Source organism: Aplidium turbinatum, chromosome 6, assembly GCF_918807975.1.
Source record: "Aplidium turbinatum chromosome 6, kaAplTurb1.1, whole genome shotgun sequence".
NCBI classification, from domain to species: domain Eukaryota; kingdom Metazoa; phylum Chordata; class Ascidiacea; order Aplousobranchia; family Polyclinidae; genus Aplidium; species Aplidium turbinatum.
Window position 1 is genome coordinate 4,386,913 of NC_137477.1, and position 27,412 is coordinate 4,414,324.

At 37.1% G+C, this 27,412-nt stretch overlaps 1 protein-coding gene across 2 annotated transcripts; it reads right to left on the bottom strand.

Moving 5' to 3' along the window:
• Positions 1-102: 102 nt before the first annotated feature.
• On the bottom strand, positions 103-26,814 carry LOC145772766 (5'-AMP-activated protein kinase subunit gamma-1-like). 2 transcript variants are annotated; one of them, XM_082584643.1, is made up of 12 exons: positions 23,759-26,814; positions 19,583-19,697; positions 18,174-18,226; positions 17,140-17,339; positions 14,357-14,417; positions 12,762-12,914; positions 11,907-12,105; positions 8,928-9,054; positions 7,258-7,423; positions 6,497-6,534; positions 4,895-5,047; positions 103-3,687 (listed from the first exon to the last, which is right to left on the bottom strand). In XM_082584643.1, exons 4-12 carry the CDS (start codon positions 17,335-17,337, stop codon positions 3,583-3,585), a joined length of 1,200 nt encoding a protein of 399 aa, XP_082440769.1. In that variant the 5' UTR covers positions 17,338-17,339; positions 18,174-18,226; positions 19,583-19,697; positions 23,759-26,814; the 3' UTR covers positions 103-3,582. The 2 variants fall into 2 exon arrangements, with proteins under 2 accessions (XP_082440769.1, XP_082440768.1); XM_082584642.1 differs by lacking the exons at positions 19,583-19,697; positions 23,759-26,814 and adding an exon at positions 18,816-18,905.
• Positions 26,815-27,412: the final 598 nt, after the last annotated feature.

Below are 27,412 nucleotides of genomic sequence, written 5' to 3' on the forward strand. Positions count from 1 at the left end.
TATGTTTAGCATGTGGTATTTTTTGCTGTTGATGTTTACAAATAAAAAAACTGTTCTGAACCTAAATCGCTAACCAGTACGGCAAGGCAGATAGATGATTGGTCGTAGCAAGAAAGTTTATTCAAGTGAATGCAAGACAAATCAAAAAAATTAATGACAAACTACGCAATTCCTTGCAATGATAAAGTTATACAGAGCAAATAGCTTAAAAACCAAATACAAGAATCAAGGATATAGCCTTCCATTGTTTGTGAAGTCCAAAACCACGATGTTGCATAAGCTTAACATCGCCAATAATGTGGCTAGTAGTGAGACAAAAATATACTATCCGAAAAAGAAATGTTGGGACCTTATAATTTGACACTGAATCAGTTAAATTTCTCTCCGTGGCTGGGTCCGATGCATGCCACCATCCCATCCAAGGGGTTGAAAAATATGTTTTCGTCCGGAGAGAAATATATTTCTGATGAGGAAACGAATCATGGTTTGACTGCGAGTTTGGTTTTCTATCCACTGCCTCGGACTAGTGTTTGCACTGATCAAAACTTTTAATATATTAATATAGTGATGAAGCTTTGCTGAATAATTTATAATGCAAATCGATTGTAATTTTGGTTGACGAATATATAACGCTTTCAAAAATGTTTCACCCAACAAATATGACATAACATCATGCCGAATATGTCACCATCCATCTTAATTCCTCTGTTACATTAAGTGGAAATAAAATGGACTCATTTGGGCAAGTTGTTACTGGTGGTCTGGAGCGTTGACCAGGGGGCGGTCCAGGGGATACTGTTAGACCGAAAATCTCTCCAGATAACTCAAAAGCAAACCAACGACACGTCTTTTTGGAGTTCAATTGTTTTCTTTATAGGTGTATTGTTTGGGGAGGGGGGGGGGCAAGGCCTTTCATTGGTACCGGGCGCAAATTATTTTCTCAGCGTCCCTGCTAGTAGTTTTAAAGACAAGACATTTCCGTAAGGAAACCAAGCAATAAGATCATTACATGTTAAACGTTTTCATAACAAACCACAGGAAATAGAAAAGCGCATAAATCATTTCCATTGAAATCAATCCATGCAGCGCGCCCTCATGGCAGGCATCTCACATATGGCAACGGGCTGGCGTCGTAACTGGAATTGTGATGTGAGATTACAATGACAGTTCAATAAAATGAGTGTCTCATATAGGCTAACACTGTTCACATCGCAGATATGAATGACTATCAGCGCTATACAAGACAGACAGTTTCGGTAGAATAAAATGTATTACCTTTTTTATAAAGTTTTTGATATGACCGATAGAGCATCGAACTCACGTTTACCGAGGCTAGGTTGGAACCTGGGTAGCCTTTCATCCACAGTGGCAAGAGTTAGTCATGCATAATGCACATCTACTGAGCGTTAAGTAGAGAATTCAACGTTTTTTTAGCATGTATCACCAATCTTGATACCGAAATGAGTCGAAGGGGTGATACAAGACCTGTGCAGGTCAGGTACAATTTTATTAAGGGCCTATAGGCTTCAAAACCACTGTTCATTTCCAACCACTGTCGCGATATCACAGATAATTTGTGCGAATTGGCTATAGCAAAAAGTTCTTGAATTGGCGGACACGACCAAAAGGCAAACTAAACCGAAGCTCGCAAACAAACACGTCATTTTTGAGGAAAAAATTCTATGAGAATACGACGCATGCCGTTGGTTTTCAAGTCGAGGGTCGCACTGACTTCATAACACAAGAATTGCATAAAATTTCGGCAAACATTCATCATTGGCATACAAAAACAAGTTGTGCGTCGTATCTAGTGAGATAGATGCAAAATAAACGAATAAATGCATCAGATTTTTTTTCAATTGTGTACTTCGAAAAAGCAAGTTTTAATACGTTAAGACTTTCATGTTACAAAATACCATGATTCACACTCCCTTTTGCTAGCCATAGACCGAAATATGAAAATTCTAGCAAGCGAGTCGGTCATAAAACTATTGTGAAACTGTTAAGGGCAGTGTTAACTAAACAATTAGCAACTTATATAGGCTTCAATGACAACCAGTCAGTTGGTGGACATACACCGATGCCTTCACCATCAGGTTTCCAACATTCTTATGAAATCATAATGCCATCTTGTGACGCAAGCAATTACTCAAGACTGGGCAGAAGATTACCTAATTCGGGCTAGGAAACACGGTACCAAAACTAAAACTAAAAAACATTGAATCAAACTGACTTTCAAATGTTGCGCTCGATTTGAAAATAAACAACTGTGAAATTAAATAAGAAACTTATATAAGCAACGTTGAAAAATGTTGAAAATTCAACTAATAGATCTGTAAAACTTGATTATTTAAACTTCACACTAATTACAACGATTTTATAGCGACCGTTGACATTCCGTTAAAAAATCAATGAAAGGCCGGTACAAAAAACAATCCGGTCATACAACTAAATAGTAACATTCGTAAAACGATGATCAAGGAGCGTTTGGCAGCCCTGGTTGAATCGCCGCATATATTTGTAATTGATGATAGTTTGATATAGTTATCTGAAGGCTTGCATGAAAAGTACCGTAGTTTATTTGAAACCCCGCCGAAGGCATTTGGCCGTTCCAACTACTTTTTACAATTGTTGTCGTAAAAAATAAAAATCTAATACAAGAAACCACAAATTATTGCGCTGCACTGCGCAATTACAAAAAAATCTTTTTTTTACGAACACAATGGAATTATTACTGTGATAGCAAATCACAATTTTTCAACTTTCAGTGACAAAACAGTGACGTTGCTTTGCTACTGCCTTTATTACAATCCAACAATGTCAATTGATCGCAAAGTCGCCTTCTACCTCAATGAACACACAGAATGTTGGCCTCAAAATTGGCCACAGAAATGAAACCGTAAACTAAAGACGATGCTACAGAGCAGGAGTGTCCAGAAAATGATAATTTGGACCTAGACTTTGATTTGATATCGCAGTATCTTCTCTGGCTTCACATACACGAAAAATTAAAAGGCATTGAAAATATTTTAGGTTTTAAAACTTGGTTTCGTGTAACTTAGTGGTACTTTGAACATTTTCACGATAATTTTGTCTTACATCATCTTGAAATAAATAATAAAATTGATTAGTTGTTAATTTCTGCTGCAATGTCGTATACAAGCGTAAGTAATAATCAGTCGGCGGCATGTAAAACATCTCTCGCTTTTAGCAAACGTTTCGCAAATAAAACTAATATTCATCTTCAGTGCTACAAAAAGAATGGCAATACTGAAGATGAAAGCAGTTTAGTTCCCTGACATCAATTCAGTTCCTCTGAGTTTTTCACTCAGATCTCCTTTTATATAAAGCTCCGTCGAAGTCAGTCAATTTGGAATTTCGAGTTCCTAACAATAACCTTAGCCACCAGAACTGGGTCTTTTACATTGATTCAACAAACAAACGTCTGCAGATGTTCAATCAATGTAAAAATAACGAAATATGTTAGCTAAGTAACGAGCAGCCTGTGCATCTGTGAAGTGCTGGATGCCACGCAGTGGTTGCTGTTGACCGGTGATTGTCTCACACGTCGTAGCGTCTACTCTAGCCTTCCTCGAAAGGCTTGATCACCATAAAGTTGAGAATGTCAGACAGCGACACAATCCCGATCACTTTGTCGTTGTCGTCCACAACAACCAGACGATGCACCTGCACAATGGATGATTATTACACCACAAACAACTGTTGAGTCACACAATTAACACAAGCAGCTTTGCAGCTCTGCACGTACTTTTTGGTATACCTTGTTTCGCAAGGCTGGGGAGTTAGAGTCGTGGAGTCGAAGTCGTTAATAAAACGGCCGAATCCGGCTTAATACAAAACGATGAACACTTAAATTTTTGTTTGCAATATTACATTTGTTCAAAATATTGTTTCTTGTTCTTCGTATCGCGTTCCAAACCTGTACCAGAAAACAGAGGTTTTGGTTCTTGTCAGGTTTGTGAAAGTCGCCGTTTCAATTTTGATTACAAATTTAGTAAAAATCAATTTTTAAAAAATTGAAAAAGGACAAAAATTCATAAAAATCTGGCAACGGTAAAGCCGGAGTCGTATATTTTTCGCCCGAATTCACAGCCTTGCTTGTTTGAAAGTTGGTTGCATCTGCCACTGGTCAATCAAACAGATGTCCGAAGATGAAACATTTTTTCACTGTAGATAACGTCACAGGTTATATTCATGCAGTGCGTCACCCGGTGGTTACAATACAGTGCTCCAATGCGGATATATTCACTTTTGTGGCTTTAGAGTCAGAAACTTAGCGTATAAAAGTGCCATACGATATTATTAAAGTGTTTCAAATTAACTGAGATAACAAACTGAGAAAACAACAGTCTTGAATTTTCAAAAAAATAAAAATAATAACTTCACTAGTCCAAAGTCGATCAAGATTGTTTCAACACAGTTGTAGACTTTTCAAAGCTGGCGTCAAAGTCACGAACTGAACGTATGGAATTGCCGATGCGAAACTTCACAAGTTTAGAAATTAGAAGAAAATATGTTTCAAGACTGAATTCAACACTCCCACCACTCACACATTTGCGATAAGATGTAATTGAGAATAACGTTAACATGTGAGTCCTTCATGTTAATAGCAGCTGTCACATTATTTGTTAAAGCAACGGGACAAGGTACGAACATTAAAGGCGTGCATAATCGCTCTAATTTACCCAACTGAAATGTAAACTGCTAAATTAACCCTGGAGAGGAAGACCTAAGAAAAGATGTAGAGACTGCAAAAGAGAGGATATTAAAGATGAGGAACCGAAATTACAAAGGGTCCATGAAAGTCGAAAATCCGCACTGGAAGCACTGCATCGAAGGATTGGAGATGAGAAGTAAAGTAAATCCTCCTCACCTCAGCCTCCACAACACGCTGCACGATTATCTTCATCTTTTCTTGGAGGTAGCATCTTAGAACTCCACCATCCGGGGATCGAAGCGGGCGATGTGAAAGAGCTTGCTTGACGGTTACGTCAAGATTGTTGTACGAGCGTTGAACCGCAAGATTCTGAGAAGACAAATGGTTTCTCAGTGGGCTAGAGTAGTAATAGTTAATTCTGGGAAACTAAATTTTGATGCTCGTTTGCTTGCGCAATGCACAGCAATAATTTTTACTCCAGACAAGTTTGCAAAGTTTAAAATTTTGGCGCAAAACTTGAACAAAAATATGTAACAAAAGTACAGTACAAGGGCTACGACAACAAACAAGATAACTGCTGAAGTGAAATAAAAGTTAAACATATCTAACATCGCTTTCCGACTGCAGATCGCAAACCAGTGGCTTAGTGGATAGACCGCCCGCCTCTGAGTCAGTAAACGTGGGTTCGATTCCCGGTTGGGTAACACTGAAGGCATACTGACTTTTCTTCCGTGTTAGCAACCATCATTAAGAAACTGAATTTTTGGAATGATTTAAAATGTCTGCTTATATAAAGCTCGGACGAATATGTATAATAAGCCGCACAATAAATACTATTAATACTACAAAAAGTGCTCAATGCCAAACAAACAAGCCAATCAGAGCAAATTATACCAAATATAGTTGCTACTTTCTGAAACCTCTGAGACAGTCTACACCTACAGCCTGTTTCACCCTAAAAGGGGATCATCAGAAATCTTATTCAAATAGATTATATTTGAATAAAATTCTATTTGAATAAGGACCTTCTGATGACTTCCCTTTAAGGTTGAAACAGGCTGTAGTGGAGAGGTTTTAGAAAGTAGCAACTATATTTGATATAATAAGCCACATGTTGTTAATATCAAGCTAAACCACACAATGGCGTCTACAAACAAGCGGGCTTCATCGGTATGTGGTTGTTAAACGTGCATTATTATTCATATAATAATTAAAACAATGATCATTATTATTATTCAAATTATTATTAGGGCGGCAGCCTTGACGAAAACACAGAAAGGGAAAATGCAAGTGACAGAAATGAAAATGTTGCAATGGTCTCTGGGGTTAACAAAGCAGGACAGAGAAAGAAATGAAATTATCAGAGAAGGAATGCAAGCCGGAGAGCTGGAAAGCAAGCTGAGAGAGACACCTCTTAAATGGTTGGGTCACGTGATAAGGAGAGACAATGATTATGTCGGAACAATCTAATAAGACAATTGAAAGTTGGTAAAAGAAAGCGAGGAAAGTCGAAAAGAAGATGGAGAGATTGTGGCAGAAGCTATGGAAATAGTGGGAGTGAAAGAATAAGATGCTGCTGACAGAGTAATGTGGAGGACTGCAATCTGCACCGGAGACCCCACTTGAAGTGAGAATAAAGCCAGAAAAAGAAGAATTATTTAAATTATTTATAAAGCAATTAGCCACTATGTCCATTTCAGCATTTTACAAAAACATCTCTCACAAATATACGGAACTACAATCAGTGGACAAGAAACAGTAAGTTTCTCACATACACCCAGAATGTATGTACTTAGTTCTTAGTAAATATGTACTTACAATGACATCAAACTTTGCATATATGTCAACCACCTTCCCTGTGAGAAAATAAAAATTGTTCACGACTTGTTGAAGTATTTGCAACCTCAGAAATTTTCGTGGATCGCTATTTTATTTCTAGAAAACATTTTGTTGTTTCGCTGCCAATAGCCTGAAGACATACAAGACAGCCACTTCCTATTCAAACAATACGATTTCATAGAAGCCTCAACTTGCGACAAAACCGCAAAAACAACGCAAGTGAAATCCTTCACTTTCGCTTCATTTCACGCACCAGAACCAACAGTAAAGCAATGGTTCGGATCTAATCTCTTGACGTGATATCTGATATATTATCGAAATAAGATGTCAGATATCTCCATTTCAGGGTATATTCATGCAGGTCTACTTCTACATGCAACCTCTTCAACAAAGTTGAAAAAAAATCTGCTAAGAAGAAATTTAATTGACGTTTTCAACATATCCCCTCCGATTCAGCTCGAAAAAAGATAGTACCTGAGATATCAAAAATTAAATAACGGTCTGATCTTTCGATATGATATAAAATTCTTTATATAAAATTCAGATCTGATCTTTCGATATGATCGTGATATCTGAGATATCATCGTGAATCACTCACGGATCAACCCATCGTGAATCACTCACGAATCCTCCATGTCAGAAGTTAGCGACACGAGGCGCACCGGGCTGAAACAATGCTGACTGGAAAACTCAAAATCAGGAAAAAAAGAATTCATGAAAAATTGAAAATGAGTACTTGCCTGTAGAGGCTACCACTGGGAGAGCTGATACTCGGTTCTCAACGAAAATCTTAAGTGCATGAATAATAAGCGTGTTCTCAGTGATGGTGAAGATCTTGGAAAAAGTTCCTATGCCAAGCTCTCCTAATGTCCTTTCCATGAACTCTGGATGAGGAAGTTCTTTGATCTAAAAGCGAATCAAGCATCAATCCCAAGACCATTTCAATGCAATTTTCACTAACATATCTTAGTGATACAATTTTGGTAAAGAGGTGATCTTCTTGAACCGTAGACAACGATTTTTATATCTAAGTGAGACAGTGACATTCACACCCAGGTCACGGCAACTGCTAATAAGGAAACATGGGGAGGAGAAATTTTTTTATTGCTTGAAGCTGCAGTTTATTTCGTCTGATCCGCTTCCAGGAGCTTGTCGTCAAAATAAAGCTAACCATGGTTACCTAGAGATACGGCCTGATTTGTCACATTTTGCAGAAATTTTCCAACTTTTGGCAACTGTTTAAATAAATTTTTCTAAAAATTATATTGTTACGCTTTCTTTACTGTTTTCTCCAGATAACACAATAGGTTTTAACGTCCTCAGATGTTGAAAAACAAAGAAAATTTGATTTTAAAGATTTTAGTCAGACTGTTATTTTTTCAATAACAGTCTGATTGAGCGTTTTTTAACTTACTTTTTCTCATATTATGTTTCTGCTTCCCCAAGGAAACAAGAACCCTTCTATATCATTAAGAGACAGCAAAAAGTAACAAAATCTCAGAAAATGTCAGTCAGACACTAGCAGTTGTGGTAATCAGAATCTGCAAAATGCGACAAATCAAACCGCATCTCCAGGTGGCCGTGAGTTAACCTAAATGTGGTAACGTATTTATAGATAGAAGGAAAAAATAATTCAATTTTGTCTAATCAACGTTAAAAAATTCCAGGCTAACGAAGGAGTTTTAAGGCATAGACGAATCTCAATTTTAAGAAAGAAGTTGCTGAGTACGTTGCTGGATCACAAAGGCTTCTTTTTACGTGAGCGATTAAGTCTGAAAATGTCCACAATTCTTCGCAACCACACTTCACTTGTGTCAGTAGCAAATTCCAGTCCACCTAAACTGTTGGGAAATCGAAAATCATCAAAATTGAAAACTACGAGGCAGATGCTTTTTGCTACTCAGCAGCACAAATACCACGCAGTGAGGTTTATAGCCAGTGCTTCTTCTAAGAAAATTTTACACTGCGCAAAATAATTCTTGTTGTTCGCATTATGATCTTAGGGCTGCGTTTGCAGAGTGGCGAATGATTTGTTTCAATTTTAAATTCATAGCGTTGTAAGTACGCAAGAATAAAATTCTACTGCGTAAATGACCGAGTGTTAGTGCGCAGTTGCGCACCATAGAAGGAACACTGTTGGTAGCCCCTGTCGGGATATGTCAGCGCCAAATCAGCCAACACCGTATTAACATTCATTAACTTAAGAGACCTGTTGTGAAGTAATAATTTACTTTATTCACTGCGTTTTGTTGAACAAAACGTCTGGTAAAATGTTGACACTAAAACGCAGAAAATTAGATTTTGCAGTGGTTCAAAGCCTAAACACTCCACGATGCCCGGGGTTTAGCCTTTAAACAATAAACATTCTCATTGTATTTGTAATTTCACGTAGACATTATTTAGTACTCACGAAAAGGTAAAGGAATTTCAATATTCTTTTGTGCGTCAATATGTAGAGGGGATTCCCCGTGGTCACTTCCATGACTGGAAGTCGGTGAATCTTGTTTTTGATCAAACACTTCAGCCCGTCGTACAAGCTGTAAATAAGCAATACACATGTTTACTGAAAGAAGTATATGAGAATGTGAACGAATGGTTGCGTATATACGTGCGTCTGATCATACCGCATGCAGACACATTACACAATTACACATGTTCACTCAACTATGCAGTAAGCGTGATGCGCGCAAGATAGCTGCTCAGATAAGGCTGAAATTATTACAAAAATACTTTTTCCTATGAAAAGAAATATAGACCTTGGAATAAAAAGACGGCTAAAGTTGATAAGATGCGCGAGAAAACTGGTAGAATTAACTCTTAAACAAGGAGGCATGGGAAAGAGGCTGTAATAACTGGCAGACCCTTGCTAGTGGGGACAAACGGTGGGTCTCACCAACTAAAGATGGGACAAATGGATGATGATGATGATTACTTAGAATTGGATAGAAATTCATCCGTGGCGAGAAAGTTTCCTTACATGATTTTGACTGACATTGTAATGCTGTGTTAGCATATGTTAACGTACAATGAAGGCAGGGACAATCTGTAAGCACAGCAGCAACAGGCATGCATCACAGCCGATGATGTAGACAAAAGTTTAAGGAACCATCAGTTTTGTTAAAATTTTTAAAATTGTTTACATTAAAAAGAACACAATTCTTTTAAAGCAATTTTTTTGACAATTTTAAGATAACTTTCACAAAACATGGAATGAAAGTTGGTTAGTAGTCACGTATCCTGCGACTTGAGACTTTTTAATCACAAGCGGCGCCTTGTCAAGTGCAATCTAACAGCCATGAATTTTAACAAGTCGAAAACGCGTGGAAGGATGAGATAGGAGAAGCATAAGCCAAGTATCCAGTAACCCAACTGGATATGAGAAAACAATAACAAAATATTTTCCGCAAAAAGAAATGTTAGCCTTTCACGCAATTCCAGTTCTCATTATTTGTCAAACTAAAACTGGACAAGTAATTCAAGGCGAGACGACTGCGTAAAACATAGCTGACAGTAATCTACATTCACAAGATATGTCAAAGAAGCCACACAACTATCTTAGCCAGATGTGTTTATTACGCATTTTTAAAGACCATCGTCTGGAGACGTTGAATCAATGTAAAAAGTTACTGATTTGCTCTCTGGGTCGGTTTGCCATACTTGACAAATTCTTATTAAACTAAACAAATTTAGCATGAAATTAAAGATCCAGGTCGCCGATTCGACGTTGCATTGAGAACCTTTGAAAATCGTGACCAAAAATTGAATTCCAGTGATCGTGCAATCACTATCATCCAAAGCCATAGAGGCAAAGTCACAGCATAACGTGACACATCAACGTGTGCACAGCCGAAAACATCGGGTTGGACAATAAAATCATATCTGATGCTGACAACCTAGTCAGCAAAACACTTCTTTTTACATTTATTCAACGTCTACAGATGCCAAAATAGAACAAACTTACTGACTGTGACTGGTAACCTAGCCATGACTAAATGATTAATAGGCGAGCTCTACATCGTTTCAACGTTATCGGGTGTTCAAACGATATTTAAAGGTGAAAGTATGTTCGCACGATTGTTGGCCGAAAGCGGTCACAACAAATAAATCGGTGAGATTAATTTCAGCTACAAGGCTCAAATTTAAATGTAATTCTTATTATGATTAATTAATCTGTTAATGCATGTTCATTCATAACGTAGAGTCTGAAGAACGGTATGCGGAGTTACATTTCATGGTGTCAGAAAAAAAGGAGATTATAAAAAACTTTCCAAACACGGAAGAATAAAAGACAGTTTATATATAGTTGACATCCGTGCATTTTAAAGTACCTCACTACCTAGACTCCTAGAAGCAGCCAACCTAAACAATATGGTCTGTCAACAAAGGCCTGACAAGCTTACAAGACAAAAAGAAGCAGCGTATGCTCACATTATTATCACCGGATTTCCTTCATCAGTATTATGGACAAACAGGCGTTAAATCAAAGTAAAAAAGGACAATTTTGATTACTGGGAATACACTATGGTGTGGCATCTGATGACGATTCGTTACTACTTTGAAACTAATTCTACCACCAATGAGTGCAACACTGCAAGCACTGATCATACACAAAAGCTGACAAGTCAGCGTGCAGGTACAAATTCAGTCCATTTTGATATCTTTCAACCTCTGCAGCATCAATGTAAAGTTTGAAGTTTGGAAAACAGCAAACAGGTTAAACGAATCCTCACATAACGCTACTAGACAGACCCATTGTGCCTGCGGTTTTATGGCAAAAATAGCCTATTCACTGTTCGCAAGTGCACTGTGTGGTGAGGAATCTCATTCAAATTGGTCTAAACCTTTCATCACAATACTTTCTCTAGGTTATCAAACAAGAAGAAATGCGCATTAAATAATGTGTAATTAACAAGCTAAAAGTATTTAAAGCAGCGGTTCTCAACGGGGTCCATGAAAGTTTTCGAATTTGCAGCATGATTGATAAATTACGACGTTTAAAACGTGGCTGTGCTTTACTTGTGTATTAGAGTTATTCTCAAACTGTGCGTCGTTTGAAATTTTAAGGGCGTCGCACAAAGATTCAGTTTCCTCACTAATAAAATTTAATACACAAAAGTTAAATATTTTTATAATGCTATGTATGTTCAATTAAATTCTTTTCAGACTGTAGACTGTTGATAAATGCTTTAATTTAGAAATAAAAACGTTAATCAGCAGCCTATTAGCACTCACAACCATGCCTGTGGATTACAGCAAAATCTCGATTAAACAAACCAAACAAACAAACCTAATCACATAATATATTGATTGAACCAGAAGTGCTTTAACGCATTGAATAATGCATTCGAATTAGCTTGATGACCAGCTTAATTGTTCATCTTTGACCAACCTGGCTTCTGGTTCGATGGATATGATCCTGGTGGAGTTGAGAGCGTTCCTCCAAGTTGCAATGAGGTGTTCCTCCAGCTCGTGCATCTTGACCAGAGGAGACTTGTAATAGGTATGAAGAATGTTGATAAAGTCAGTGATGGTGAGCATCCCTACAAACTCTTGCCGCTCCGAGTCCCATAAGGGAGCAGCACGAAGACCTGGAGGAGTTAAAACATAGGAGGAAGATTACCACAATGATTTTAGATGCATTAAGTCCAGGAAGATGGTTTGAAAAACATGAATACAATTTTACTTTAATTTTAGTCATTCATGGGTCCGCAACAAACAAGTAAATGGCGGTTTCAACCTGCGACAAACTAGCACGTCAACAAATAGCTAGACAAATAGCACAATCCTGTAAGGTAGAAATATATATACTCAAACTTCTCCTCGAGTCTCAAAGTACATGTTTGTGATTAACGTGGACACAAATCACAATTGAAGCCAATGTTGTTGCTACGTTATTAACTGTTTTACTAATCCATAGTTGGACAATTCCGTAAAAGTTTGAACCGGTGATCACAGCCAATCAAATCATTCGATCCCACAACCGAGATTGACGACGTAACAAGAGCTGCATAAGTAAAGTAGATTGTCATTTCCAGGGCTACCAAACTTTAGAGAGTACCACACAAGAGAGTGACGATAACCTCTCTGATATGATGATAATAAACATCATAAACTACAGTAGAATGATGGTAATCCTGTACGATTCTAGTCAACTCAAAACGTTTACTTTTAAAGCTGAATTAACGTAATTGCATCAACATAAAAGTAAATAAATCCAACGGTAGGTACCAATTTTGCAACGCACCATTTGCAACTAGGGCATAAAAGGCTTTCTTGACAGGCAGTTTTGTGTCGAAGACAACAAGCTTAGAGCTTGTTGGGATGAGGTCGTAGCACTTGTGTTCTCTCATAAACAGCGCATACACTTGGCTGTCTTCTTTTGAAAAACTGATAATATCTGTACAATGGAAGTATTGTAATGCTATTGTAACATCATACAAACTAAACAATGGTGTCTTTCCACACTAGGGTAATGGCTTTTGTACAGAAAACAATTTTTGCAAAAACTAGACTGAGTACGGTATAAAGCAAGATTCAAATACTAAGATGCATTCTTAGGTTTATTTTTAAATATAATGTAATACATTATTACTACAGTATTACAATATCAAAGACTTGTTTTGCATTTTTCAATGAATCGGTGGGGCTAGCTCAAACAAGCCCAGCCAGCAATTCAGTCCTTTTTCGCATGCTAAACGTGTACAGACAATGTAAAACAAGGCTCGTTTGCTGGCTAGAAGCACGCCCAGCGGGGAAAAGCCACATCGAAATCGCATGTTGGTCTTTCGGTCACGAGTGAAATTCTGCGGAGTTAGAAGGTTGCAAGGTAACGGTAATGAGACGCATGATATACAAGACAAAAAGTTTTAAGCAAAGTGTATTTGAGTTACATCCATTAGCATGATAAAATCCGATTTTATTGCCGTACTAGACGGGCATATCATGCAACGCAAATATATTGATCTGCCAAGGTAAGTTGACAGTCAAAAGTTCCAAGCGAGGCTTTATGTCAACATAAGGTTACAAACAGTTGAACAATTGATGCAGGTTAAAAGTCCGACCGCCAAAGCAATACGCAAGTAGCTACATGGAGTGTACATTCAAACTTGTCCAGCTACGTATGTATGTCAGCTTTTACTCGTAAAAGTTGTTACGCACGACCCACCAGTCCACCACACGTACTGAAAGTCATCGAAGTAAGAAATTTAGTGCAAATCCATATCTTGTAAACGCAACAACAAAAAGTTGATGTCAGAGTAAGAAAAAGCATGAAAAAAAGTTTGAGACATGATTATGCTTGCAACTCGGATTAGTTTAATTCAGTGTATTTGTATTTTGTAAGCTAAACACGAATACCAAAAACTTTAATACCAAAAGCAAGGATTTGAAAACCACAAGGCCACCTCAATCATCTGGTATTCAAACATTTAAAGTAACACGAACAAAGCTCAGAACATAACAACAATTGCAACTTGTAAAAAGCTAAAAAGGGAATTGAAAACTTGTGATATTTATTCAATTACTACACAAGCTCTGACCAAAACCTTTACAAATGAAAAATGGCTCACAGTACAAAGTGGGAGTGCGGACTTGAAACTCAATGAGGCAAATCACTAACAACCCCCTGGCCCCTGCCTGTGATGTCAACTACCTAAGAAATACTACCAAGATTACTTTGATGCAAGTCCGACATGGACGTGATAATGAAAGTGCTAAATGAATCCTTTTTAGCGTCAGCTCGTCAAGGTCTAACCCAGTAGGCTGCGCTTCTCATTGGGAACATAGCGTCATACCGAATCATGTTGCGAATGTTTTTAACGTACAACTACCGCTACGTACCTGACCCATCCAAGCTGAGTCTGTCGATCATATCCCCAGCAAAGTCACCACTGTCCAGCTCCTGAACGAGATCATAAAATCAGTTTTAATTTTGTAAACAGGTCTAAAAGCAATTAAGAAAATTATGAAAAAAAAATGCATTACCAACACTAACTTTATTTCGATCAATTTCACTAAACTCAAGAGAATATTATTGACAACCTCGGGAAAATTTACAACCCGTCCTGATGGAATATTTGCCTATTACCATTGACGTTTCAACTTCATTGTTGTACAATGTGCATGTTTTAACGGAGTTAGCGTGAGCTTCCTAGAATTACGTCGTTCTCTCAATATGAGGCGTTAAAGGTTTGCAACTGGAGATTCAATAATCAGCTATAGATAAGATATTGAAAGCCGCTATCTGAATCAGGTTTGGTCAGCGGAGGAAGAGGGAAGGGTCGTCTTAAAACAAGATGGCTCGATACTGTGACGAATGACAGCGAGATGGGTATGGAAGAGCTGAAAGGTTGTGATGAATCAAGAGCTGTGGAAGGGGAATGTTTATAGAGTGACCGAGAGTCCAAGAGTCGAAACCGACTGAACGGTTGATAATGATCATGCTGAGAACCACTGCTACGAGCAAAAAGCTTGAGTGCCGTGGTCATGTAGAGCGTAATCTACTTAAGTTTGCTTTTACGAAACTGCTACGTTCACACGCATTTGTACAGCTATGAATCCCTACAAATTTTATTTTCAACCAAAGACAGGTACCGTGTACTACAAATTAGAGCTCGACCGATATATCGGTCAGCCGATATGTATCGGCCGATATCAGGTGTAGCCGATATATCGTATCGGCTATTTTTCGCCGATAAACATCGGCCAGCAAAAGCACACTCAAAACCAGCCATGCATGCCTTTAGAAGAAACACAAGTTTCTCAAACGTGCTTGCATAGCACAAACAATTGCTGTGAGAATATAATTTCCCGCCCATTCTAGTGCGAGCATCTAGAAAATGTTAATACTGTATCCCTTAGCTTCAATTCAAGCAGAAAAAATTTCGAGTTTTACGTTGCTTCAACGATTGATGACATTGAATCAGTGTAACAAAGGTGAATTTTTCGCTAAGAATCGATGGGAGTGCGGGTGTACTTCTACACTAACCACGCACAGCTTATTTCAAGTCTTACGTCACAATGCCTGGCTTTGATCTCCGAGTGATATTGATAAGGCAAGATTCGTTACAAAATGAGATCATACAAGTAGGCTATCGCAGCAAGATGCAGCAAAATTTGTCAAGTTTTGGTATTACAGTAAGAAAGAAAAGGTCCAGGGAAAATTAACTTTTGTTCACATGACACGCAAAAATAAACCCAAAGAAAAAATCCTAGTGAAACTTTGCACAGAAGAAAATAGTAGCGTCATTGTAGAAGTTGCAAAAATAAAGAAAAAATCCTGGTGAAACTTTGCACAGAAGAAAATAGCAGCGTCATTGTAGAAGTTGCAAAAATAAACCCAAAGAAAAAAGCCTAGTGAAACTTTGCACAGAAGAAAATAGTAGCGTCATTATAGAAGTTTTCCGATTCGTGCCCAGAGCATTGTGACGCAAGAAGCCACACGACCTCTTTCGGTGGAAGTTATGCGGCGTAATTAAGCAAGCAAACACCTGCGCCGAGTCCAGGGCGGGTGGGCCGCGTTCGCCGAACATTTCAGGAATTAAAAAAAAAAATTAATTCAATTTTAAGTCCAAAAATTTCTGTTACCATCTGCCACCTTCTAATACTAGCCCACTTACCTTATTCGCAAGGTTTTGTCGCCATATGATAGGCCCTACTAGAACTACTAATTAAGCGATTAGTTTTCGTCAATTATTACCATGTTACATTCATGCAACGTTAAACAACGTTGATTCGCCGTTAGACGAGCAAAAGTGTCCAGCCGCGCCGTTTGTCTCCACTCTGCCACTCGTAAGCCCAGTGCTATAAATCAAGTAAATTGCGCAAACCTGTGAGGAACTTCATTCGCAGCAAAAGTCTGACCGCAATTTCCACTGCTGTTACATCGTTTTAACATCGCCAGATGTTAAATCGGTGTAAAAACTGTAGCATTGTTCTTCAAGGGAGTAACTTTCTCTCAAACGACGTCATCAATTAACTCTGCTGCTAAAATGCTCTATGTTGTCGTCTCAACCATCACAGTTGCGTCTGTTACGTCACTGATATTAAACTGTGCACTACTGAACAGTGCACACGTGTTGGTTTGGCCGGATGAAACCGTTGGTTGTCACTCATTAGTTGCAATTCAGCTCTTTCGTTAACTGTTCTATTGTAGATTCAATGTAAACTCGGTTCAATAGCGCAGTTTATCGCTAGATATTTGCAATTTATAGTAGTAGGAACTAGGAAGCCTAGATCTTGGACCTTGGTGGCAGGAAAACAACAGTGGAGTTCTACATTATTATTGGTGATCACGACGTGACGTGACAGTATGTGTTCGCCCGCCCAGCTATTTTGAAAACTCGGCGCCTATGACAGCAACCAATGCATAAACTTTCTTGGACTGGTTTGTTGCTTAATAACCTTGTTGGTAACAAATTTTTCGTAATTGATATATATCGGCCGATATATATCGGTATCGGCCTAAAAATCTCAAATATCGGTATTGGTATCGGCCTGAAAAAGTGATATCGGTCGAGCTCTACTACAAATGCAGCCAGATGATACCAAGTTGTGCAACTTTGCCGCTTGTAGATCTATATATAACAGCACACTTTGGCATAGGAAGCAATATCCAAGACTACCTCTAAGCCACGTGATAAGTCCAACATTTCTGTGGAGCGACCAATAGGCGGCATATCGGTGTCTCGATGCTCATGTCTTCCTTCAGAGCAGTCAGGAAGAGAAGTCCGAGGTTGTCGATGCAAGCTCCCGCCAGGTGGAGCGGTTTGACTCCGAGATATGGGGATACCATGGAGGTCAGCCTTGTTTGATTTCAACATCCCTGAACATTAAATTAGATTTATACACTTTTCTGCTGTTTCTATCACTTGAAGCATGGTTAGCAACCAGCTCTTACTGAGATAACCGACCCAGATATATGTGCTGCGGCCTGTGCGTCGCATTCTGACAGAATAAAGTTGATAATCTGACACACAAACTTCACATTAATTAGTATATAATTAAAGAAATAGTAGCTTATGCCTCTCAACCTCTGTTCTGGTTCATCGTTGTTGTTGAGAATGAAAAGTTATGCAAGGATCCTTCATTCAGGAGGCAACCGAACAATTAAACAAGTAAACAAAATCAGTCAGGTTTGGAAACTTGTATAATTTATTGATAAAGCTTTCGCCACCGTAAAAGCGACTTCTGTAGTACCTTATTCAAATAGAATCGATTTGAATCAATAGAATAAGATGAAGAATCCGCTTTTACGGCGGCAAAAGCTTTATCAATAAATTATACAAGTTTCCAAACCTGACTGAGTTTATTTAATGCCACAAAAAATTTTAATTTTAGATGTATAGTTGTATACGCTACACAATAAGTATTTCTGCAAACACGCACTTGGCGCAAAAATCGAAAGGTTTTACGATAAAAATCAATAACTATATCAAACAGAAAAGCAAAGTTGTCGAAATCTATTCAATTTTAAGCGCCAATGGCTCAGTATAACAACAATATGGGAAACATAGCTTGGGTGAATAATAAAGCTCTTTTCTACGGGTAGAATAGATCTTGAACAATAATCTGTAATATTACTTTAACAACTACCGTACAGTCTGTAAAAACAGCACAGTGTAGCAGTTATAACAGCTTCTCTCTCATCAAAGCTCACCTTTTCGAAAATCACTTCTTGCCAGACAATAAGGTTCCGGGTTTGACTGGTTCCTGTGTAAAACAACACAATGGTGGGTGAACTAAGTTTTTCAAGGGGGCCATAAAGTGACGACAGCAATTAAACGATAAATCCGTGTTAAACTCGCATCAGCTTTTCAAGCAAAGCGGAATGTTGTTGAATTAGTTGTATGAGACGGCAGCTCTAGTAGAAAATTAGGGGGGGGGGGTTGAAAAGAATTTATTCGAATGAAATACACATATTCACACACAACTTCCGGTAATCCAATTGAATTAAAACCAACATAGTAGTTTTGTATTGGCACAAAATTTTAGCTTGAAACATTCCTATTTTGATCAAATTATTTGCAGTTTACTGACACTACTATCAACATCCACTGCCAAGTCTGCAAAACTTGTCATTTTCACATGGCTTTGACGTCACCAAAATGATGCGCGCATAACAGGTTTTGCCAAACAATTAATTCGAGACTTGCAAACACATCAAGTTTACATTGAACTGAATCTCAACGTACATAACATTTTAATAGGTCTTGAAAAGGTATCACATTACAGAATTGTGGCAAACTGAATACAAATACTTAGCACTCACACCAAGATAAAAACAACAAAAGAAACACACCTTGAAAAACACAAACTGTATAGCAGTTTTCGAAGCATTGCAATAAATTACTGAACAAAACTAAAAATGAACTAAAAGATGTCTACCTCACAGTCTAGTCACACAATTATGTCACTTGTAGGCAGATAATTTGCATGGTACTGAAGTAGAAATTCTTTCAATCTCAATTACAAATACCAGCTCAATCAAATACTTCCTTTAGGAATTACACTGCAAACCTGATCTACGGTTTAACAAAATTAATTTCAATCTGCTGTGTTAGCAACAAATTAACTGTGCAAGCGATATCTGCTAAGATCAATGTTGGCCCTGCAAATGTGGGACTGGTTTATTTTGGTCGTGCTACTAATATAAGAACAAGCATGGAACAAGATATCATTAAAAGTCTCCAGAGACAACACAACAGCAATAATAAGCTGCACTGGCATGAAATGATCGAAAATGGTTCTTCTTTTCATCTGATGAGTTACGCTACAGTTGATAGCCATAAGTTGATGTGCAGTGCGGTTATAGGCAAAATCACATTGATCAAATATATATTAATTATTTAAATAGTTTTAAACTCGCTTTTAATTAAGCACAGATATGCGCATATGTTATATGGTATATTACTATAATATATTGTATTAGTTTTCGAGAAACGTTTCGAAGTAATTATTCGGCTAGTGCGTAAAGTAGGCTATACAATATACTTTTTCCAAAATAATTCCAACGCAACTGTAATTGATAAGCACAAATGATTGCACCTAAAGATCAATTTGGTCTACCTTTGAACAGTTGGATGTTTGGTTGAAAAAGAGTGACCTCTCAAGCTTTCACTAAAATGTCTGAATATGGACGATCTTCTTCGGGCTTCAGATGCTTTGGAAGAAGTTGTAAACACTGGAATGAAAACAAGAATGGTCGGTGTTTCTTTTTTACACACTCCTTTTAGTTTGGTTAGCCTATACAGTATATATGGGCAGTAGAATTATACAACTATTTTAAGTACATACACATGTCATTGGCTGTCTTGACTACATATTTGCCACATAATGAAAGTCAAAAATCATAGTCAAAAATAAATCAGTTGTCATATCTTACAGACATTGGACAATATAGGCTACTACCTCTTTGTAACGAATCGACCCAACATATATACACGTATGATGAAAGATTTTATAATATATAAGATTTAGAAATGTGATTAAGAACATCAATCTTCACAAAAATAAGTGCATAGAGAGCTTAATTTAGACCTTCTGAATCTTATCCGTGCAGTTTAGATTGGGAACCGAACATACTCAAAACATGGGCATTTTTACAAATCAGTGATTTTGTTACCTTGCGGAAAAATATGTATCGTAAGAATATTGTTGGAAATCGTGGGAGAACACCAGTTAAGATTTAGGCTTGCAGGTTTTGATTTTAATATTATGTAACCATCTATTTAAAATATAATTTTTATGCGTGTTGATAACATCGGAGTTTGCTTTATTTGTTCGTTTTACGTATTTTTCAAATTTTCTTCTTTTTTTACATGTGCTAGCTGAAGATGCTATTACTATAGCGAAATCGATTCTTAACTTAATAAATTACACTAAGAGGTTAGATTGTTGTGCAAATGCCAGCATTTGATGAATGCAAATTAGCAGTACCATCGTAAGTCTTGAACATAATTTATGTTTAAAATTGACACTATTCAGAGCATCTCTACCACCAGAGGTTACAATATATTGTTAACTTGCGTTTTAAGCTCGACAATTTTCGCACCAACAACCATATAAGTTTGAAAAACAAAAATTTGGTTACGTTTCCAAGCTGCCGGTCATATAAACCCAGTGATTCTCAACGTGGTCCAGGTGGACCACTGGTGATCCACCTGAAATTTCTGTTGGGTCACAGAGAGTTCTATAAATCCTTGATAAAACGTTCTTCAAAATTGTATCATTTACTAGACTAAATTATGTAAGGACTGCATACAGGTGTAAGAAAATTATGTGGCATGTATGATTGTATATCAGCGTGACGTAATAATCATGCTTAGCCTACTTCGTGATTTTTGATCGATTTTTCTGGAAGTGCTAGATAAGCATAAGCTCAGCAGTTTTTGAACTAATTTTACTAGTTGACGAGTAAGCTATTGAACTGTTCATTCGTTCAAGGCATAAGTGAAGTGCTGCAGGCCTAATCAATAAATCATACGTTGCTGTATGATAATTGTGTGTTGTCGGTGCAAGAATTGCGCTTCTTCATGGTAACCTATCAAATTTCTTTAGGGACAGTAGAGCTATTCGCTGTTTCACTGAATGTTAATCAAATTATTTTATGAATGTCACATGGTATATTTATTCAAATGCTAAATTAAGTAGGCTACTGTATTCTGCAGTGCTTTCAGATTAACAAAATGTCGGAAGCTCCTGTTGCTAAGAAGGCAAAACTGACAACTGAAACATTACCAGACATTACCATTTTGTTGAAACAATATGTGCATGATGTTTTGTTAGAATGAAATTTGAAATTAAAATTATGTGTATTCAAGTAGTTAAGGTTGAGTGTAAATTAAGAGAGTTTGCTTAATGAGTTAATTACGTTTTATTTTATTTGAACACGCCTTTGAATTTTCTGACCTAACCTATACATATGCATTTTGTGCAATACAGTTTCGACTAGTGGCATTCACAAGGCGTCAACATAGCAAAGTGGTCCATCAGATTTTTTTTTAATATGGTCCATGGGCCAAAAAAGGTTGAGAATCACTGATACAACCTGTGATCAGATTAAACGGACATATAATAATAAAGTGTTCCTGTGTAGTGTACAATTTACTGCACTGAGACCTTAAAGCAGGGTTGATCTCTATGTGGTCAAAACTGGTTTTAACCGGTGAAAACTAGGTTTAAACCGGTCAAAGCCAGAAAAATATTTTGATGTAGTGAATGGTCGGCTACCTGGGCTATGGGCTATTTATGAAATATAAAAGCAGTTGTGAGTTGTGACCATTTTGATATGCAGGCCTCGAAATAGCTGGCGGCCATGGCCACCTGAACTTTCATTAATGGCCGCCAAACATTAATACCGACTTGTCAGGCAGCCACAGATGGCTGCCTGTAAAATTCGTACGAAAGATTATATTTATCTTGAATTTTCCTCTTGTTTCAGCGCCGCCAAAAACAAGACATCAAACAGCATTAAGACTACTACCTTAATTACATGTCGTGCTACGTCTTATGTGCTACGCAACGGGAGGGCAAATGTTGCGCAAATTTTATGGCAAAATTGATAGCAAATGTTTTTCATAAAAAAAAAATTGTTTGAATAATTTCTTGTACTTCAGTTGGCTGTGCAAATGTTTCATCGTTCTACCAAGCATTTTTTGGTTCATCAGAAACTTATTTTTAGAATTTGAATTTTCTCAATATATATTTAAAATAACCAACTGATTGAAATATCAACAATAAACAGAGAAATTGAATATTTTTTGTTCCAAATCCAGCATTTAGGTTATTGTTGATCAAAACAAAATATAGTTGAACATCATTACTAAACATGGAGGGTAATACTTTTAATTCAATTGAAAAGCAACTTGATTCATACACTAAAGGGGTTTTGACCAGTTTTGACCAGTACTAGGTGGTCAAAACTGCCTGGTTCAAACCAGGTTTTAACCGGGCGGTTTAAACCGATCAACCCTGCCTTAAAGGTCGAAACAGTGACGTCCTGCCTACAGTTATATACACTACATACCTAAATTTCAAAAACAACTTTACAATTTAAGGCAAGTTTAATTCTATCTTAACAATGCCAGCAAAAAAATACTTCATGACAAGTAAACTTCTAAAGGTCCACAGAGTAAGCACGTCTATTTCGAGTTCACATTCCCAGACAGTAAAATCCGTCATTTTTACATTGGTACGTCTGCAGACGTTGAAATGGCGGATTTTGCTGTAGCGATAGAAGCACCACACAATTTGCTTTGTATTTCCCATATGATCGAATCTCAAAGCAAAACAACACAGTGGACTGTGTTACATGATTTTGAAAAAAAAAATATGACAATGAGATTTCACGTCTATATCTCTATACACATTTGATTAAGTTTTTTGTACACTTTGCTACATTGCCTTATCACTTTTTCAAAAAGAATATACGTGTGGCAACGTAAATGAGACGTCATCGATGTCACTCGACCTAAAAAACACGACGTTGACACATCATGCAAAGTTTTTTTAGGTGTAACAGTTCCGCGCAAACCCTCAACAGTCATCTTACCACAGTTTTACCTTCATCACTTATGGACGACGAACTTTGATCGCTGTAGATAGTTGAACCGAAACTTTGAATGGAATACGTTTTTGAAAACTGACTTTGAAGTCCCGATCGACTCTTTGGTATCACAACCAAACACGTATTCGAACAATTTCCAAACGTGCATTGCTCGCAGATGCAAGGACAATGGTGGGTAATCACAGTTTTAGACTCCATTTCAAGATTTAAATTCGACATACTTTTACTTTTTTTCAATCCATTATCGAAAGATTCTGAACTACAACATCGACTGAGAAGTTTGCCAAATACCATTTCTAGACTTCCCCTGTCAAACTGCACTCAAATGATCTTCCCGCATGTTTAGCTTATGGCTGTCGACAAAAAGACATTAAGCAGACCTTGTCGTTCACACGCAGTTTGTATCTGTGACAATCATCTGCAATGTCAAAGTAATACACACACAGAACTATGTACACACACAGAACTATGTATTTTTATATATATAACAGCAGCCAACCTCTCCCGGCAATCACTGCTAAATTGAGTATCCAAGAAACAAAAAGACAGATAGTATACAAGTTTGTTAAATCAATCAACAACACTCTTGGACCTCTTGGTGTTATTTAGATTCAATTCTGTTCTGTAAATAGATTTCATTCGTGGTTACACATTAAACGAATGAAGAAACAACATACCTGAAGCCAGGGAACATGCAACAGGTCTCCTTGCTTGAAGTTGCCCAAACCAACAATCAAAAGAAATAAATATCACAGCATAGCTGTGCAAGCCCAAAGATTCTATCAATCAACCTAACTCACTGTTACCTTGGTACATAAGAGATAAGGCAACAGCATTAAGATTTTCAGCTACAACATTTTTCTATTGGTAATGTTTTGGAAATAGAGACATTTTTAGTGAAAGCGACGATGAGGCATGGATTGTGAGTAAACCACAATTTATCAATACTACCGGTGGTATAATTATACATAAAAAAAAACAATGCTTTATCATTAATGTGAAGATATATCAAGGCAATATAGCATTTCTCATGTAGACCTACACTCCACCATGTCAGCATTGCCACTAAATGGTGACAACCCAAGTTTAGAAAAACAACAGTTGGATTAAGCAGCAAACTCTTTGTCACAACAGGCCAGAACATGCATATTTAATAAAGTTAAATCAGGATCATTTAAAATTTGTGAACGAAGCATCAAGACAGTTTCTATAAAAAAAATTAAAACAAAAACGTGACTAAAACGTACTTAAGCTACCGTAACTTAAAACACAAAGGTCAAAGGTGTCTAGTAGTTGGAAGCATTACTTCATTCTGTTGAGGATCACAAGTAAAGGACTCCTGGTTTTATTTTTCGCTGAAACTTTTTGGTCATTTGTCCGAAATGACTTAAAAGATTTGGTCATTTTTTATTTATTTCGGTCATTTTTTCTAATGAAAATATTTCCTTCCAAGTAGCTGATACAACTTTTTTTTTCGGATATTTTGACCGAATTGACTATACTATATATTTTTTCGGGGTCTGCTACTATTCAATGAGTCCGATTTGGTGAGTTCCTAACCTCTAACCCTAAAACGGCAATGATAATTAGGCTACGGTACCCAATAATATAAAACAAAAAATTGAAAAAATCACCGAATAGGAATCAGACTCACCGAATCGGACTCACCAAATCGAACTCACCGAAACGGGCCATTCCGATTTTTTCGGACATTTTAACCGAAATGACTATATATATTTTTTTCGGACATTTTGCTAAAACATCGGTCAATGACCGATAAATGACCAAAAAAACAGAAAGGAGCTGTCACTCAACTTACAAACAACTAAATCAAAAATATAAAAGTACCGGTAATGAATTTATCGGTAGGAAATTATTTAAGCAGCACAATAATCAATAAAATTAAGTCACGAATCAGAAAAAGACTGACATGCATTCCAGTACTGTCTATCTAGCACCACGAATTCTTAACCAGGGATGTGCCAAAGAGGTGCGAGCCCTGTTTCAAGGAGGTGAATGGATACTAAATCATTAAGGTTGTTGCTTAGTCATAAAATGGCACAAGAAAGTATACCTATTTTCCAAGAAGTTAACAAAAAATTTGAACTGTAGATAACTAGGCTATTGCTTCTGAACCTTACTCAGAGGGGGTGTAAGAACTGGTGAGTGATTTCAAGGGGTGTCAACCTGGAAAAAGGTTAAGAACCATTAACTAGTACAAATCTCATATATAGAAAAGTTCAAAGCAGTATATATTCAGATTCAGTTACTGAGAGAAATGCTGTTTGAAATGCAAACAAATTCTTTAAACATCATTGAAAACTACATATTAAACTAGTGGTGGAGATTCATTAATGTGATTAAAAACAAAACCTTTGCAAGAACCAGTAGATTCTTTAGAATTGCTACATCATAACAATTTGTACTATATATAAAAATAAAACGCATGAATGTAATATTATATAGTACATTTATGTAATTCAAAAGGTATTGGATTTTAAAACGTGTTTCATCATCAATTTTACACCTAAAACACACTCTTTTGTGGTATGAATACCATTTTTGGTATTATTTTACTGTATCATCCATAGAAAATAAAGATAGTTTAAAATTTTCGATGCAAGTTCACCAAAAGAAAAAACGTCTTAGAATATCCACCCAAACTAAAATGACTACACACCCTCACTGCAAGTTACATCACCACAAAAATTATTATTGAAGAACTTCCAATATATGTCATTTAACCAGAGGTGGGCACCCGCTACTTTTAAAGTAGCGCGCTACCCGCTACCGCTACTTGGGCCAAAGTAGCGCGCGCTACCGCTACCCGCTACCAATTTACAAAAGTAGCGCGCTACCCGCTACCGCTACTCGGGCCAAAGTAGCGCGCGCTACCGCTACTTCTTCCGCTACTTTTGTCTAAATGACACTAGGAAACACTCAAGTCCCTAGTGATGCAAAAATGACCTTGAAAACGAATGTAATCATTCGTTTACGCTGTCATTTTAACGTCGTTATAGAAAACACATTTTAAGGGAAATTTATTGTTACGCATCTTTCAAAAACACGAGCATTTCAAAATGAGAGTCACTAAGTCCTGCCCGCTTTCGCTTAAGCACATCTTTTCCAACAGAGAAAAGTTTCTCCACCGCAGCACTGGAAGGAATGGGGGTTAGGGTGTTGCAAATTTTACAACCTATGTTGGAAGTATGATTGTAAGGTGGGAAATCTTCCAAAACCACACCAAAAAATTTTTTATTTAAAAATATTGATATTTAGGGGTCCCACGCTTACCCCGAAAAGTTCATTTTTGATCGCGAATAGCAACATTTTTAAATTGTTGTGAAATCTGCATTATAAACGATAGATATGTCATGTTATATATCATTTTTGTCAGAATTGAATGTAGAATGAGCTGCAATAAACAAAAATGAGATTTATAGGATTTTGAAAATTTTTAGGCAAGTGATTAACAGTAGATTTTTTTCTTATTTTGCAGAATAGGTTAGAGGCATTCCATTAATACAACTAATTTTTACAAAAGTCCAATACCTCCTAAAATACTTGGTTTAGACCAAAAACAATGCCATTTTTAGATTCTGCATCCTCAAAAATGGTGGAATAGACACTTCAACCATCTTTTTACCTTGAGTTTAGTGTCTAACATCAAAAACTAGTTACGCGGATGAAGTGCACCACCTAGTGACGGCCCAAGTCTCCAACTCGGCATCCACTGACCTGATTTTGAAAAGTAAATTTTGATGGACTTGGGCTACAACATAATATTTGAACCATTTTATTCTGCAACCTAGTGGTTGCATTGATTTGTTGTATTATAATGGACTGCCTCGTAAACAATATATATATATAAATAATAAAAGGCCAATTTAGACATAAAAAACAAATTTTGAGTGATTGTTAGCCTACAAGCCCTACATGCAACCACTCTTACTTTCGATTTGAGGATGCGCTGAATTACCGTAACTTCTGAATTTTAATCTTACAAACAAAGCAAAGATCAGACTAATCTCAAAATTTGAAGAAAATTAGCGAGCGATTAGCAAAACATAAAACTTTGCATTCAATTGATTTTTTTTAATATTAATTTATGAATATGAACCAGAGGGACCACACGTATGTCCTTCAGACATATTGTCTGATCACTTCAACACTGGAAACCCTTTTTAGGGTTCTATTACAAGTCTTTTGTTGGACTGGGCCCCACGAATGGTAGACTGCTTGGCCCCATATTAAAAGGTCAAGTAACACAGTAACACATCATATTAACCAGAATTTTGGCCACAATCCATTTGGAAATAAGCAAACTTTTT